The sequence below is a fragment of the Folsomia candida genome, unplaced genomic scaffold, assembly GCF_002217175.1.
Source record: "Folsomia candida strain VU population unplaced genomic scaffold, ASM221717v1 Fcan01_Sc001, whole genome shotgun sequence".
NCBI classification, from domain to species: Eukaryota; Metazoa; Arthropoda; class Collembola; order Entomobryomorpha; family Isotomidae; genus Folsomia; species Folsomia candida.
The window spans coordinates 14165726-14180556 of NW_019091193.1; the positions used below are offsets into that span (position 1 = coordinate 14165726).

Here is a 14831-nt window from a genome sequence, read left to right on the forward strand (position 1 = left end):
GTGATGTTTCACGAAATTCAATTTTGCCCATCCTTGTAGAGCAACCAACTATCTGTCTTTCTCTCATAACACGAGAGATAGGAAAAGTGTTCCATGACACCGAGGAAGGAGGTTTAAGTATGCATGCATAGCTCTACGTGTCGGCGTGTCATAACTGATTGTGATGCTGTGGGAGTCAAGTCCCATATTCACCCCACGCGACAGAGCTGCCCGAGTTTGAGAGAGGAGTGCGTGAAGTGATTTAGTCCCGGAACTGGATTAGCATTATTATTAGTTAGTGTGGTGGAGGAGCACCCTTCCACATTCTCATGGGGATACACTTCCGCTATCTATTCCCACATTCATTCATCCACTTTAGCATGCACCCTTTATTTCAAAATGATGCGAGCCAATTTCTCTCATTATCTTCTCATTGACTTTTAAACGTCGCTGGTACACTGCACTTGCCTGCTTTCGACACCACTAAAAATTTGAGAGGAAGCTTAAAGTCCTTGCATGATCCACATCCTGATGCCTCACATATTTTACGTTTTTAAAATCTCTGTTTGCGTGGGAATACAATCAGTCATGAGGCCAACGTTGAAATAACTCTGCTTCTGCTGTGTGAAGGAAATAAACGTGCGTGCACATGGACATACTTAAATACATACGTGCATGCATCCGCATTCCGCAAATCGTCACAACAGAGAAAGTGCTCTGCATTTAATAAAGATGAACCGGGATTTTAAATCCTTTCTCCTCCGTGAGAAAATGAGTTTATAATAAGCGTAATGCAATATTGCATGCTTACTTGGGCTTAGATTTACATATTGTTCTCTCATTCCATTTATTAAGTCCTTTATTTTGGATGCATAATCTGAAAGAAGTCCTCCCACACTTCCTGGTCATTGAATTGTGTCACAGCATTGTTGAGGGAGTCTGTTGTGTGTGGAATGGGGAAGAGCGGGAGGGGCAAAGTGGGGGCCAAGTGGTGATGGAAGAAGGACCCGGCGGAAGCAGATGACGACGCCGTTGCAAACCTTGGCGTTGTAGGTCGTCGTGGCGGCCAGAGGTCACCGGTTCCCGTATCCCGTGGTGCAAGTGTGCTCCAGTTGGACATACGCTGTCATCGACATTGAGGACTCCAAATGATGACTTCCATCTAAATGTGTACGAGTGATATGTGCATGAAAGGGTTTCCTCTTCTGATTTCTAAAAACTAATAACCCGGCCATTTCCCTGCTCATATATATTACACTCGTACAGTACACTTTCCATTACGCCATTAGGCACGCAAACCACGCCAGACAAACCAAAAATCCGGGTTACACTAGGTCATAGCCCAGATTGCTTCCGCTCGGAAAGTAACAAACTGGACCGATTTTTACTTTTGACGTTTATTACGCACTTAACGCTTGAATGAAATTGAAGGGTTGTGGAGGAAGAGAATATTACGGGAACAAAGGATTTGATTTTGTGCTGTCTCTTCACATTTTGAACTTCCCCAATCACATTATTCATTGCAGTTTTTTTTGCCCCAAACAAAAATATATAAATTTAATATATGTAAAAAATACGACACCATTTAGTCAATTAACCATGACCTTACATATAGATGATATACATTTAATTTGTATTCTTTCTTATGCACATCTGCGTTTGTTGTACATTCAATTGTCATTTTCAATTTTACACACGAAAAATAATAAAAGTCAGAAGCGGAACCTAATCATGAAATTATTACTATGCAGCAATCTCTCTTATGTACGTCTGCATTAAGCAGCATCAAGCCCACTGTTTTACACGAATGGCATTTCGTCCTGACCGTGCGCACCTTTATTACTTGAAGCATGACCAAATGATCGGCAGCAAAAGTAAGTTGAGGAGGAAACGCATGAAACTTCTTTTTATGTCGCTGGAGAATAATAGCCGACGGTTCAGGCAGGCTCATGGAGGCGGAAGGAAAGTGAGATGTCAACCGCCGTCGTCGTCTTAGCAGCATTTCATGACACAAGACAGACAAAAGTTTGAACGTGGACTAATTCATTGATGTTCACGCCTCCTTCGTACCTTTTGTCTGCATCCAGTCATCAATTCCTCCAACTTTGTCACCTCGCCACTTTGTTAGATTGCACTCTTACACGTCTTTTACCAACATTTTTCATTGTCCTCGAGTCGAATTCGAAGGCATTCTTACATATATACTTACAACGTGTTTGCTCCTTGGGTCTGGCAATTCAATTCCATATTCAAATATAATTTATGTACATGCATGCATACAACCAACCAATAGCTAAGGATATACATACATGTGTATACTTAATACTTATGGTTTTCAATTTCAATGGGGCGTGGAGGTGGACGTAACAATGAAGTTTTATCCAACGACGGAATACATATGCCAGTGTCTTGTTTGGCGATGAAAGTAAATGGACAAGGAATTACACGAATTAGCTTTTGGGAGCTTTGGTAGGCGTGGTGGCTTCATATAACGCAAATCAAGCATGGGCATATTGACATCTGACATGATATCTTCTGAACTGAATACCTTCCCCATTTTCATCTGGTTTACTCTGGTTAAAGAATACATACCAAAAGTAAAATTATCCAATCATTTAACTTTATTTCATTGATGTTAACTTGATTTGAATGCTAGATATAAAACACCAGGATAAATTTCATTTTGGACTAATAAACTATCTACTTGGCGAATGTATAGAATTACTCGTACACAATTTTTGCTCATCAGCAAGCTAACTATCTACATACGTTTGTAAAAAGCGTTGACAAAAATGTAGGAAAAACCGTTTAAATGCTTATTAAATTATTATGGCGTGGAATATCTGCGCCAGATAATTGGCTGCTGATGAAGAAGAAGATGAGTTTCGTTATTAAATAAATTCGTTGCTTGCAAAACTTCACTCATCGTCTTTAATGCAAAATCAAGTTCACGCCTTATTGTAAAATGAGCAATAAAAACACAACGTGATTGTTGTCTGTCTTTGACAGGTTGAGTGAGGTTGAAGACCTTTTGCAGCAGCCGATCGCGTCGCTCCACATGTTGGAGTTTTATTGCTCATAAATTACAACATCAAACTGCATTCCCGAGTTCCAAGAAGCAATTAGCGTTATTAATAATTGCACATATGATATAATTACATATTAAGGCGTTTTGTAATGAAAAGCCCAGCTGCCCAAATTTTACAGCTTCTGCTCTCATTGTCAAATTCGTGTTTCAAGAAATGTGTCATATTTTTTCCACTTTACAGCAACATTTGCTCATAAAAATTTTTAATTTGCATGCGTAGTCGGGTGTCAAGTGATGTAACGTGATGTGATTTTTACAACCATGTAAATTATTGACAGAACAATGAGAAGTCGAAGCCCCTGCAAAAGAAGAGCTTACATTCTGCTGCTTGAATATTATGTAATAAATAATAATGTGTAATGTGTTAGAGAAGAGTGTGAACTCACAAGTTTGCCTTTGTCAACTTAAAAACTGCGAGGAATGAACATATTTACATATTTTCTTAACTAGTTTCGCAAGCAAAATGGTATTATTTTTTGGGGTTGCCTGCATTGTCGTCGATAACATTTTAAAAAACCTCCAGCAAACAATTTCTCATTTGTAATAAGTGCACAAAATTACATTAGTTTCTGTCAGGTTTGACTGAATAGAGTATTCCAAATAGGATTTGTAGAAGGCATCAAAATATCAATTTTATTTTGAGCAATATATCTGTTAAGGAGAAGAAGCTCTATTTTTGCCCCCATGCAACTTTCCCCAATGGGATAAATGGTAAACCCATGATGAGCTTTAGCATTTGACCTCAACATTCTGAACATGGCGAATGGGAAGGGTGCTAAATATGTATTGGACTGGAACAAGAAAAGAATCCAGATGTACGGCTTCAGGTCCAAAATCCAAAGTTCTTTGCATTTTTCAAGGAATGTCTTGTCGTTTCTTTGATGGCCAAAGTTATGGCTAAAGTTACGAAAGAAAAGTTTTCACAGGTTTTCAAGCCCAGAAATTTGAACTCAAATGTTCTTCAAATAACTTTGAAAAAATCATTATTAAAATTATACTTATAAATACTTTAAACCGTGTGTCAGGTACTGCTCTGGAAATTGAAGAGAGAGAGATGCGTAAGAGAGAGACTAATAACATTCTCGTTTTAGCCGTTATCATCCCTCTCTCTCGTAAACTTGATCAATTTAGGGATTAACAGTTGGGAATTTTACAAGTATTCCATCTAACTAAAAGTCTCGAAAGGAATCTGCTTCTCGACATCGATGGATTGACTTCATTACTTCTAAACTGATCTTCACCAATTTTTCTTGCCAGCCAACCGACTTTATTAATGGATCCGTTTCCTCCTTGAATATATACCCAGCATGGCTCATCATCCCCACCCTTAAGTACGTTACACTAGATGCATGTGTGCGGCCGAAGTAGACTACTTCATGCTCCTGCCAAACGTCTACTACTGTTGTTTGAAGCAAGTGAGTTGGAATTTGGAAGTCTACGGTTTTCCTTCTAAATCTCCTTCGTTTTTTATTTGTGCATTGAATTTTTTTCAGGAGGAGAAGATCCTCTCAACACGTCGCAACAACTGACAAAGCCAGGAAAAGCTTTTCTCTCGTTTGTTCGTGGTGGTGGCAGAGTAATCTCGTTTCCCAAAGTGCTCTCCTCTCTTCATTGCATCAGATCTTTCCGAGGAGTAAGTGCCATGATGACGATGATACTATAGCCAAGAAGAAGAAGAAGCGACTATAATAAACCTAAAACCCGTTCCTTTCTTTCGAGATCATTCACCGTTGGCTGGGCAAACGACTACGCCTTCCGCTTCTTCCAAGATACGGAAATAAATTTTCATGACAAACTAAATAGACTGCGTGGTGATCGCCCAAGGAACACGGAAAAAGCTTATGCAAACCAGATGTAGTCTGTCAAAATTAGGAAAACTAACGAGTTGTTTTCCCTTCTAATTGTTTCCTTTGGGTCGTGTTTTTTAACTAAAGTGCTCCAGAAAATGAACTTCAAAAAATCTGTGTAAACTACGACTAACTATTTACTACTACGTATATTAAACCATCCTATTTTTGGTAATACTGTTCTTGCATTAACCCAAAAATCACACACGTCGCTCGATGTTACTTGTTTCAGTCCACTTGCTGGTTTTATGGTTTTTTAAGAGATGCATCTGCGATGCGGAATTGGATTCGCTTATTTCAGGGTGCATTCTAAATCAAAACAAAGTATATACCACCAGATATGAAACTCTGGCATATGGATGGCAGGATGAAATCGATGAGACTGCATACATAATGCATATATATCTGTAAGGATACATATATTGTCAATATGCAATTCCAACCAAGTATACACGCTAAGTGTGTTGATTCGGCTTCTGGACATGCAACATATATATGTAGGCAGCAGGGTAGAGAAAATAAAAACAAGGATGGAAAGCCAACTCGTGTGTGTACACCTGCTTGAACAGGTCGTAAATCAGTCTCCACAAGCTGTCTGTGTCTTATTGAATTGCTAAATTGAATTCAGCATTTAGTGATTAGTATGCCATTCTGCATCCACACTTCTCGAACTTGATTCGAACTCTTGAATACAAAACACAAATCAAAGCCACCACACACGGAATCATTCAATGTCCGTCATGTCATCCCAACGCTGATCGTGTCACTCCACATTCTCGATTTTATCAGAGTTTGCATTGTAAGCCGCTCAGTCAGTTTGACGAGAAAATGCATAATGCTTTCACTTCACTAGAAAGAGACCAAGATGAGACTCGTAACGTTTCTGTCCGTCGACTCAAAGAAGAAGGAGTAACAGACAACTAGCTGGTTGCCCCGTGTGAGATGCACGAGTCGAAACTACAACTTCTTGTTCTTATCATCCAATCGCGTGACGTGTGTAGCTGCCAATCCATTGTTTTGCGTGGGTAGAGGAGGCATCATACTTACGCTATAACAATTTGTCGTCTGTTGGATTGTTGTTATATGCCGAAGTTCAAGGAAGAGTTACATATTGCGTGTAATTGCTCCATGCGGCGGAGAGTTGATAGGTGAGGCTGATAAGAGACATTTACGTAACTTGACGTGTGGTTCTTCTAACCACAAGAAAAGAAGGCACCAGCAGCAAGCGATTAGTTTTATTTTCTGGCACAGAAATCCTTTGTCATGACCATTAACCATTAGCTCTTTAATGAGTTCAACATCCACAGAAGTAGTGAAGATGGTGGTGGGAAGCTTGACTTATAAAAAGATTTAGGGAGTTTAGGTGAAAAGTTTAATTGATGTTGCAGGCTAAATACCCACACATAGTGGGAAGAGTCACAACCTTTGGAACTAACAGAATAAAAAATCACCACTCCAAATGAACTCGGGTTTTGTAGGTTTGAGTCGAAAGTGAGAAAAACCATTTGTCAGACAAACCAAGAAGTGAACAGGTATCCCCATTTCTTCATAAACAACAAAATTCTGGAGCCTTTCCATGCTCATTTCTATGCCTTCTATGTTGGGGCACATTTTTTAGTATTCTCTCCACAAGCGGTGTATGCATTTTGCGGGTTGAAGGAAGAAAGATGCACTTTATAAAAAGCTGTTTATGTATTCTACCGCACCATGAGACCCAAATTCATCATTTTCTTGAAGAACTAGTAAATATTTTATGACTAGGACGAAATGAGAATCTGGTCTCTACCCTTATGACAAGAAATATCGACTATCTTACGCACATATGTACATGCACATACGAAGATACATACATAAGTATTTATATGCATAATTGTACTGCTATTGTCCTCAGTGGCTTCGGTGTGTCAATTTTCAGACGCGTATATTTTAGTGATTTCTCTGCCTAATAAATACTTTGAACAAGTGATCCTACATATTTTGCGTGTCATCAAAGTTAATGAAGATATACTAATAGCCTTAGTGTCACATCCTTTATCTCAAGAAATGGGCAAACTGAGATGACAATGGGTTGATGAGGGTGCTGCAACGAGCAAATTGTTGTTTTCACGGGACAACACGGCCTTAGGTTATGCATACCAATTACTACACATATTCATTAATTTCACTGCCCAAAGTTTTTTGCTGACCATCTTGCTATGAAATGTACAAATGATCTTCGCCCGGTCAAAGAAGACAGATGGACGCTGATGGATGAGAAAGATGAGAAAATAACCATCACTCATTACCTGCGCTTGTTGTTCCAAAGAGCACGATATATAATACATAGCAGTCAGAATCCCCTTTCTTATGGTTAATAGACCTACAAATTTTAAATGACTAAATGACTTGAGAGACATATAGTCGGAAAGTATACGCTCTGACTAAGAGAGCAGACGAAAGAATCTTTAGGGAAAATTGCATTTTTTGCCATGGTCCTCAGGTAAGAATCTATTGGAATATACGTACATACATACGGACCATTTTACTATGGGACACGTCGTTAAATTAAGTGGATGGTTGGTCGTGAACTTGTAACAGAATTATGAGAGTTGGCAGAAATGAACTGTCAACTCTTTCACGCATTGCTGCCTAAATCCGCAGAAGAGTCATTAATTTGAATTTTTTGTGGACTTTCTTGCAAGTAAAATTCCTCTTCGCTGACCAATAGCGTTGAGCAAAAAAACTAACATTCTAAAAGTCAACTGGTGCAATCAGTTTCTCAAAAATGTGAAAACTTCATCCATTCAAAAATACCCAACTTGAATATTTAGCATAAATCCCCGAGTAGAAGATATTGCTAATGTTTAATCAAGCAAGATCTAGGATTTCAAGCGACTTATTGCTATTCACGAGATTAGTGGGAAGATAGCATAGCTCCAACGGTGTATATTAAATTGTGCGTATATGTATATTTATGGTGTGGGGTTGGAGTAGATTTAATGGGCATGAGACCTAAAACGAGAGCACGGTAGGTGCTCATTACTCTTCTAACTAATCCTGAAATTGAACCAATATTATTTCGTGAAAGGGTGGTACAAGGAAAGTTTTGACAGCCACTGAAATTAATCTGGAAGAAGCATTTTATCATCGTAATGACCTGAAAGAAGACGCCCAACAGATATGGATAATCACAGATCTATCCTTCGTCGAGATCACTTAACTCTGGTTTTACAATTTCACTCGTTATTAGCCAAAGTCGTCAGTTATTTTTCTCTATCATTTAGATTTCCACATTTTAACACATAATTTTGGTAAATATCATGTTCAATGTTGGTATCCTCCACTTTCTTTGTAATTTTGGCCAAGTGCGATTATACTTTAACCGAATTTCGCAATTTTTTCCACACATGGACAATATATGTATGTATTCGAATGAAGTGCACATTAATAAATTTGGTATACAATCAATTACATTTAATATCGTGTCAATATTTAAAAATTAAATCTACATCATTTAAAAAAGATGTTTAGGGCTCACATCTAACAGTAAAAGCCAAGTTCATTGGTAGTTGCAAATGCAACACTGTGACCTCGCCGGTGGCTCCATTTACGGTGTAATCAAACCAAGGGTTTCCATTAACGTACATTAGTCTGAACGGGGTATGACCCATGAGTCTCAAGGTATCCAACCTTTTAGTGGCCATTTCCGCGTATCCTGTTTTTAAAGATCAACCGAGTTACACAAAGTTGCCTATTAAACTTTGAACCATGAACAATGAAAATATTAATTTTGAAATTTTACCATTTTGAGCAACCGTGCCGGTCAAAGTTCCATTGGAGAATTCATACTCGGCCAAATAGTAGTTACCAACCGTATGCGAATCTATGAAAAACATGAGAGTTGTTTAATAACATGTATGCAAATACAAATTGTAAGGTATGTAAGTGACAAGATCTAGGTATTCAATTAAGTACCAATAGTATCTCCTCCATCATCGTAGAACAAAGTTCCTTGTGCAGACTGATTCTCGTCCAAGGCAATGATTAGCCCGAATGGATTGTTTCTGGCCAAAAGGGTAGTTCTCTCAGGATCCTGTGTGGGTAGGATGTTACCTCCATGAACATGCAGAGGAATGTAATCCAATGGAGCTTGCAATTGAACAGTCTGTCCTGGGGTTTGAACCTCCATTCCATCGTAATAGTTGAACCATCTTGAATCTGGGAAATATGCTTGAACAGAGGTTTGACCTTCGTCCAAAACTGCAGAAATAAGTAATCCAGTGCCCCACAAGAACTGTTTATCAATTCCGCTGGCCACTTGATCCGTGGGAAACAAGTGCCACAATGCCCTAACGACGGTATCCCCCCGAGTATGGTGAAGATGAAACAAAGTGTATAAATATGGAAGTAGGTTGTATCGAATCCTCAATGCGGTCCTCGTTGAATTAGCTACAGCTGGACCAAAATAGCCTGGATCTTGGTCTTGGTTGAAGATGGCGTTGTGGTTTCTCGAAAACGGGTAGAAGGCACCGAGTTGCCCCCATCTTTGACACATTTCCGGAGTAGTATTGTCATTAAATCCACAAATGTCTGAACCAGACAAAGGGACGCCAAAGTGATTGTATTGAAGCATTCCAATGATTGAAAAATGAAGGTTCGACCATCGCGAAAAGTTGTCTCCAAGCCAATGCGCAGCCCAGCGGCCGGATCCAAGGAAGGTTGACCTACATAATACATGTTTAGTTATTACTCGTCAAATATCTAGTTAACTCTAGAACATTTAAAAATCATTTATATAGACCTTGACAATACTAATGCACGCTTCCCTGTCCCTTCCTGAGTACCTCTGCAATAATTTTCATGTTAAAAATCTACTCGCATATGGATTAAGTAGTTCAAGTGTGTTATTTACATTAGCGTCGGTTCGGATTGGAACCACCCATACAGAGAATGAACATCATAGTGAACTCCAGCAGCTTGGACACTGTCCGCACAAAGGGTGAAGGACCACAGAGTACCTCCAAAAATTGCTGAAAAAATAAATCATAATGTTAGAAGACTGTTTTTCTGTTATAAATTTGATAACATTTCTGAGTATTCTTACGTGGAACATAGGGTGGACTGTTGAGAGAATTTCCAGGACATCCGTTGACATCTCCGTCAATGAAATTTGCAGGTTCGTTCATGTCAATCCAGAGACCATCGTATTCCAGAAGGTTATGAAATTCCTTGATGAGATAGATCCACCATTCCCTTGGGAGTTTGTTGAAAACCATAATATGTACATATAGCCATATTTTTATTTATTTTGCATATGGTTTAAGCAAAAATTACTTTGTGGATTCTGATGAATAATCAGGAAAATAGACGGGCGGATCTGGCCAAACCTTGACGTGAAAAATCAAGACGTGTGATAATTAAAATCTACAGTTTTTGCATGTTTTGTTACGTACCTTTCCTTGGGTTGGCGTTCCATCAGCCCTCTTTACCCAGACGTCCATCGTCTGGCCTAAGTCAAAGGTTTCGTAAGATCCTGGGGGCTCACCAATACTAATAGCAGGATCCTGCACAGAAAATGTATTTGTATTTATGTGCGAAGTCATATTTTGATGAGTATCTTAAAGGATTGATCATCGAATGAATCCATTTTCATTATTAGTTTATTACCAAAATCGTAACGAATTTAATTCCTTTTGCTTTGAGCTCTCGGATGTATTCCGGTAGACCGTTAAATCTAACTGGGTCATACGTGAAGTCGAGACGCCGAAGCATAATGTCAATATCACCATACTGGACGTCGTGGGGGATATCGTATTGCTCTGTGCGGTCAACAGCGGCTCTCATGTTGGCAATCGAATCATACCCATAGCGGCAAAGCTGGAAGCCAAGGCCCCAATATGGAGGCATAGGAGCACGACCCACAGCCTATGAATAATTATTTAGATAAATGTATTGTGCTGATGTTGCGACCTACTTAAGTGCATATGTACATATACATGGGGCAGTTTTTGACGGATAATCGTACCTCTGTATACTGTTGAACTGTATTCTCGGGAGATGGTCCCAAGAAGAAGTAAAAATCTAGAACACCGCCAATTGTAATATAATTTATAGAACCTCCCGGGCGCATAGTAAACTCTTGAGCGTTAGCATTCACGAGTGCCACAGAATGTGCATTTCCATCGGTTTCAAGAACCGTGTAGTAAGGCTGGACTCCATAAATGTTGACTGTGCCCTGAAATGATTGAAAGGTGATAAGACATTTGCCTTTTCTTATTGATCAATAGCTTCTATCGCAGTACCTCCGGTGTGTGATCTCTAGCCCACAACGGATATCTCTTATTTGCACTAAAGTCATGTTTGAAACTGGTTTGCTCATTTTCGCCAATTCCGTACACATTTTCACTGGGCAGACTCCAGGTCAGGCTGAGATACTGGTCTGCATATACGAAATTCTTTTGTCCGACGGTCGTGTCAAATAGCACGGTACCCGTTGCTTTTCGAATCACTTTGAAAGAAAACAAGGGGGAATTTTCAAATTGAAGTTCATAAAGTGGGTCTTGGTTCCCTTCGGCAGGTGGAAGGATTTCAATTGGCACTTCAAACCGAGGTGGCCCTGTGGCTGGAGTTATCTATGTAAATAGGATGACTAATGGTAAAATATTTGAAATCATTTATTTATGTGTATCAATTTTCGGACTACCTTCACTCGCAATCGCCCATTTGACTGAAATTCAGCTTCCAGAACCAAATTCTCTGCTTCATTGTCCCATCGAGTTCGACCTGCAGACCGTTGGAGTTCAACTCGAACTCCACCAGGTGAATTAATGGGTTCTCCCACCATTACGTAACCCACTCCCACTTTGGAAACATAACACCACGGGATTGGCGTGTCGGGGACCTTGTAATAAAACAACAGTTGCAATTATAGTTGTAATTAATAGTAATCAGGAGTGTACGTAAAATTATGTTTTTAATATTTACGGTTGGACACCAGGTACAGTTTAAGAGATGACAACTTTCTTCCACAGTGTCATGACTAGATCCTGGACATCCTGTTCTGTCCCCATCTTCTTGATAGTCGTCATCGCATCCATGCCCTTGTCCCAAAGCTGGAAGTTACATGTTAAAAAATAATATTCTACAGAGTGGACATTATAAATATCTCTATTAATTTGTCTCGAGTAATTCGAGTTCCTACCGGCAGGAACAATTAATGCTACGGCGACCAAAAGGTACGCCAGCGCCGTCATTCTTAGACGATGTGCCATGGTCCGCAAACAAGTAAAACGTATGCCAGTCTAATTATTTTAGTTGTCTGAAGCTTTATATATGCTCCAATTTCACGTTGTCCAGTCATGCCTACATCCATCAAGTATTTATAGTTCAAAATATTTATTGTGATTAGAGTTTTAGATAAAGGCAAATGCTTGTACCCCATACTTTCTTATCATGAAGCGATAACGTCAACGAGTCTTGTATTCAATGGGATATCAATCACAAATTACAACTGCACACGCCTCTGCACTAATTTCCAAAAACGGAACGTGCTTTGCATATGCAAGAATTCCGCAAATTGTGTTGACATGTATCACGCGGATTTCAAGCAAAGTTGAATGATTCAATTGAGTTGATAAGAATAAAGTGGGACATTCATTTATATTTTCATGAAATTATTATCTTGTGTGCATCATTACTTCATTTACTCATGTTTCGCATTTCAGTATAGTCTGATTATAACTAGACGGCAATAAAATTATGGATTTGTAAATAATTTATCCTTCACGTGCAAATGTAGAGGCATTGTGTCCGTCAGTGTCAATCTGCGATAACTTTTTTTAGACTTATCCGATTGATCCTGAGTTAAAGTTTGATTTTAAAGTCTTTTGCATGATGCACGTACTATAAGTATATTTGGCTGATTATGAATATGATGTAAATACTATTATTTACGCATTTTTTCGGGTGACGACCACCACCGATTGTTTTTAATTATTGAATTAGTTGGTGTAATGTATCGTTAATTCATTACTACATAATTGGGTAGGTAGAAATATATTAAGATTTCAATAGTTTTTAATCCAAGTCAACGTTTATGGAATTGTCATGTCCGTCCATCTGTCCGGCTCTTTGCGATAACTCTCGAGAACTATCATGCTTGTAATTTATATTTAGTGTCTCGAACTAATGAAGGCTGCTTGGCAGATTCTGTAACAATAACCATTGGAATTATATGGCTGCTCTCATTCTGCATATGATGAATAAATGATCTTCAATCATAGGCTTATATTAATAAACCTGTTTGTTGTGTTCTAATGGTTTAATAAATACTGGAATGAATACATTTCACCGTTGGAGTTTAACGTTTACTGCAACATCGTCTCACACGTTTAGTTACGACGATATTGTTCTTCAACTTCAAAAGCGAGTGCCGGGCCCAAAAAAATACGCTAACAATTCCTAAGGGTCGATTTTACTTTTTCTCTCAAGTTAAGAGGATCGAGATGACAGTAAACAAGGATTATTGGTTCGGCTGCACTTGAATAAGCATTAATTTTCTAATTTTAGTTATAATCGGAAAGCCCACAAAGACACCGAAAAATATTGTGAATGCCAAATTGTAATAAAAAGTATCATAGGTAAGTCAAATGAGGTTCGTATTTTTAAAAAAATTAGTAAAAAATTACTTGACCAACAATGGGTTGACCAATCTATGAATATTTAGGTGCATATCAGCACAATCTATTTACGAGTAGTTAGTTGGCATCATATTGGTTTCCCACGATCAAGAATTATATTTTTAAAATCGATGAAACCGCTGCATACAATTCCAAGTAGCGAAGAGAAATCTGCAAAAAATAGATGGTAAATTTCTTCAATAAATCGAACGAGACATCATGAAATCCCAATTTAAATTTGCTGTGAATAAAAGCTGAATCCAACCCAAAACTAATAATCCAATGGCAATTCCTTACACATTTATTTAGGATGACACGCAGCATAATGAAATTACGAGAAGAATGGACGAATGAATTGGGATGGAGTGAAATCAAATATTGGGCTCTGAGTATGAGCTTGAATTATGCATTCCCCTGCCTGAGAAAAGCAATTCTATCGTATGTACTCACTGTCCGTCCGTCTACTCTCTTGCAGGGCAGACCGTGATAAGAAGGGACAGTGGTCAAACTTAATTTAATTCATAAATTCTGATGAGAATTTTCCAAGAGCAGGAGAAGGAGAAAAGGATCGAATTTGGATATAGGAGTTTTTTCATGGTCAGATTTGATCCTGGATTTGACCACTCACTTTACCCAACCGACGTTGGGTCTCTTGCGAAAAGATTTCAGTTTCAAGGGAAGTTCGGGTGGGATGACTCTTTTATGTAGATATGCATCCCTCCTCTTTCGTCGTCGCCTCATGCACAACTTTCCCCCGTCTCCAACACGTCACATATAGAACCAACGGACTGACTGAAGTCATCCATCCTCAAAATTGCATTCGCTTGTACAAACTCACTGGGCGATGGACATAAGGAACTTGTTATTCATACAAAGTGATGGTATTCAGCGATAAGTTTGGCTCATTTCAAATTCATATCTTTAACATGGACCAGCGAAAACTTTCTACGGCGCATATATATCTTTCCAAGATAATGCAATTCACTTCATCTTCGATACGTCGTAAACGTTGGAAATATATTCTGTCCTTCGTTCTTTTATGCGATATCGATTAAAAGTTGCATTATTGGGAGCAAAATATCTGGTTGACCAGTCCATACATTTGAATGGACAAAAGGGCATATGTATGTATATTATTCATGAATGGTAAGTACGTTGGTAAGGTCAAATCCTACCCTTTTGTCAAAATAAGGTCCATGCAAATCAAAATCAGAACCCTGAACAGGGGATTAAACTGGACTGTTCAATATGTTATAGGAC

General features: G+C 38.7%; 1 protein-coding gene across 1 annotated transcript; it reads right to left on the reverse strand.

Moving 5' to 3' along the window:
- Nucleotides 1–8345: 8345 nt before the first annotated feature.
- Nucleotides 8346–12252, reverse strand: LOC110853657 (sucrase-isomaltase, intestinal). The gene is made up of 14 exons (XM_022101968.2): nucleotides 12095–12252; nucleotides 11878–12005; nucleotides 11597–11794; nucleotides 11196–11525; nucleotides 10919–11128; nucleotides 10561–10818; nucleotides 10347–10457; nucleotides 10228–10280; nucleotides 9998–10146; nucleotides 9806–9923; nucleotides 9695–9739; nucleotides 8869–9617; nucleotides 8696–8776; nucleotides 8346–8608 (listed from the first exon to the last, which is right to left on the reverse strand). The coding sequence occupies exons 1-14, from the start codon at nucleotides 12162–12164 to the stop codon at nucleotides 8421–8423; spliced, it is 2688 nt and encodes an 895-aa protein (XP_021957660.1). The 5' UTR covers nucleotides 12165–12252; the 3' UTR covers nucleotides 8346–8420.
- Between the last annotated feature and the right edge of the window lie 2579 nt (nucleotides 12253–14831).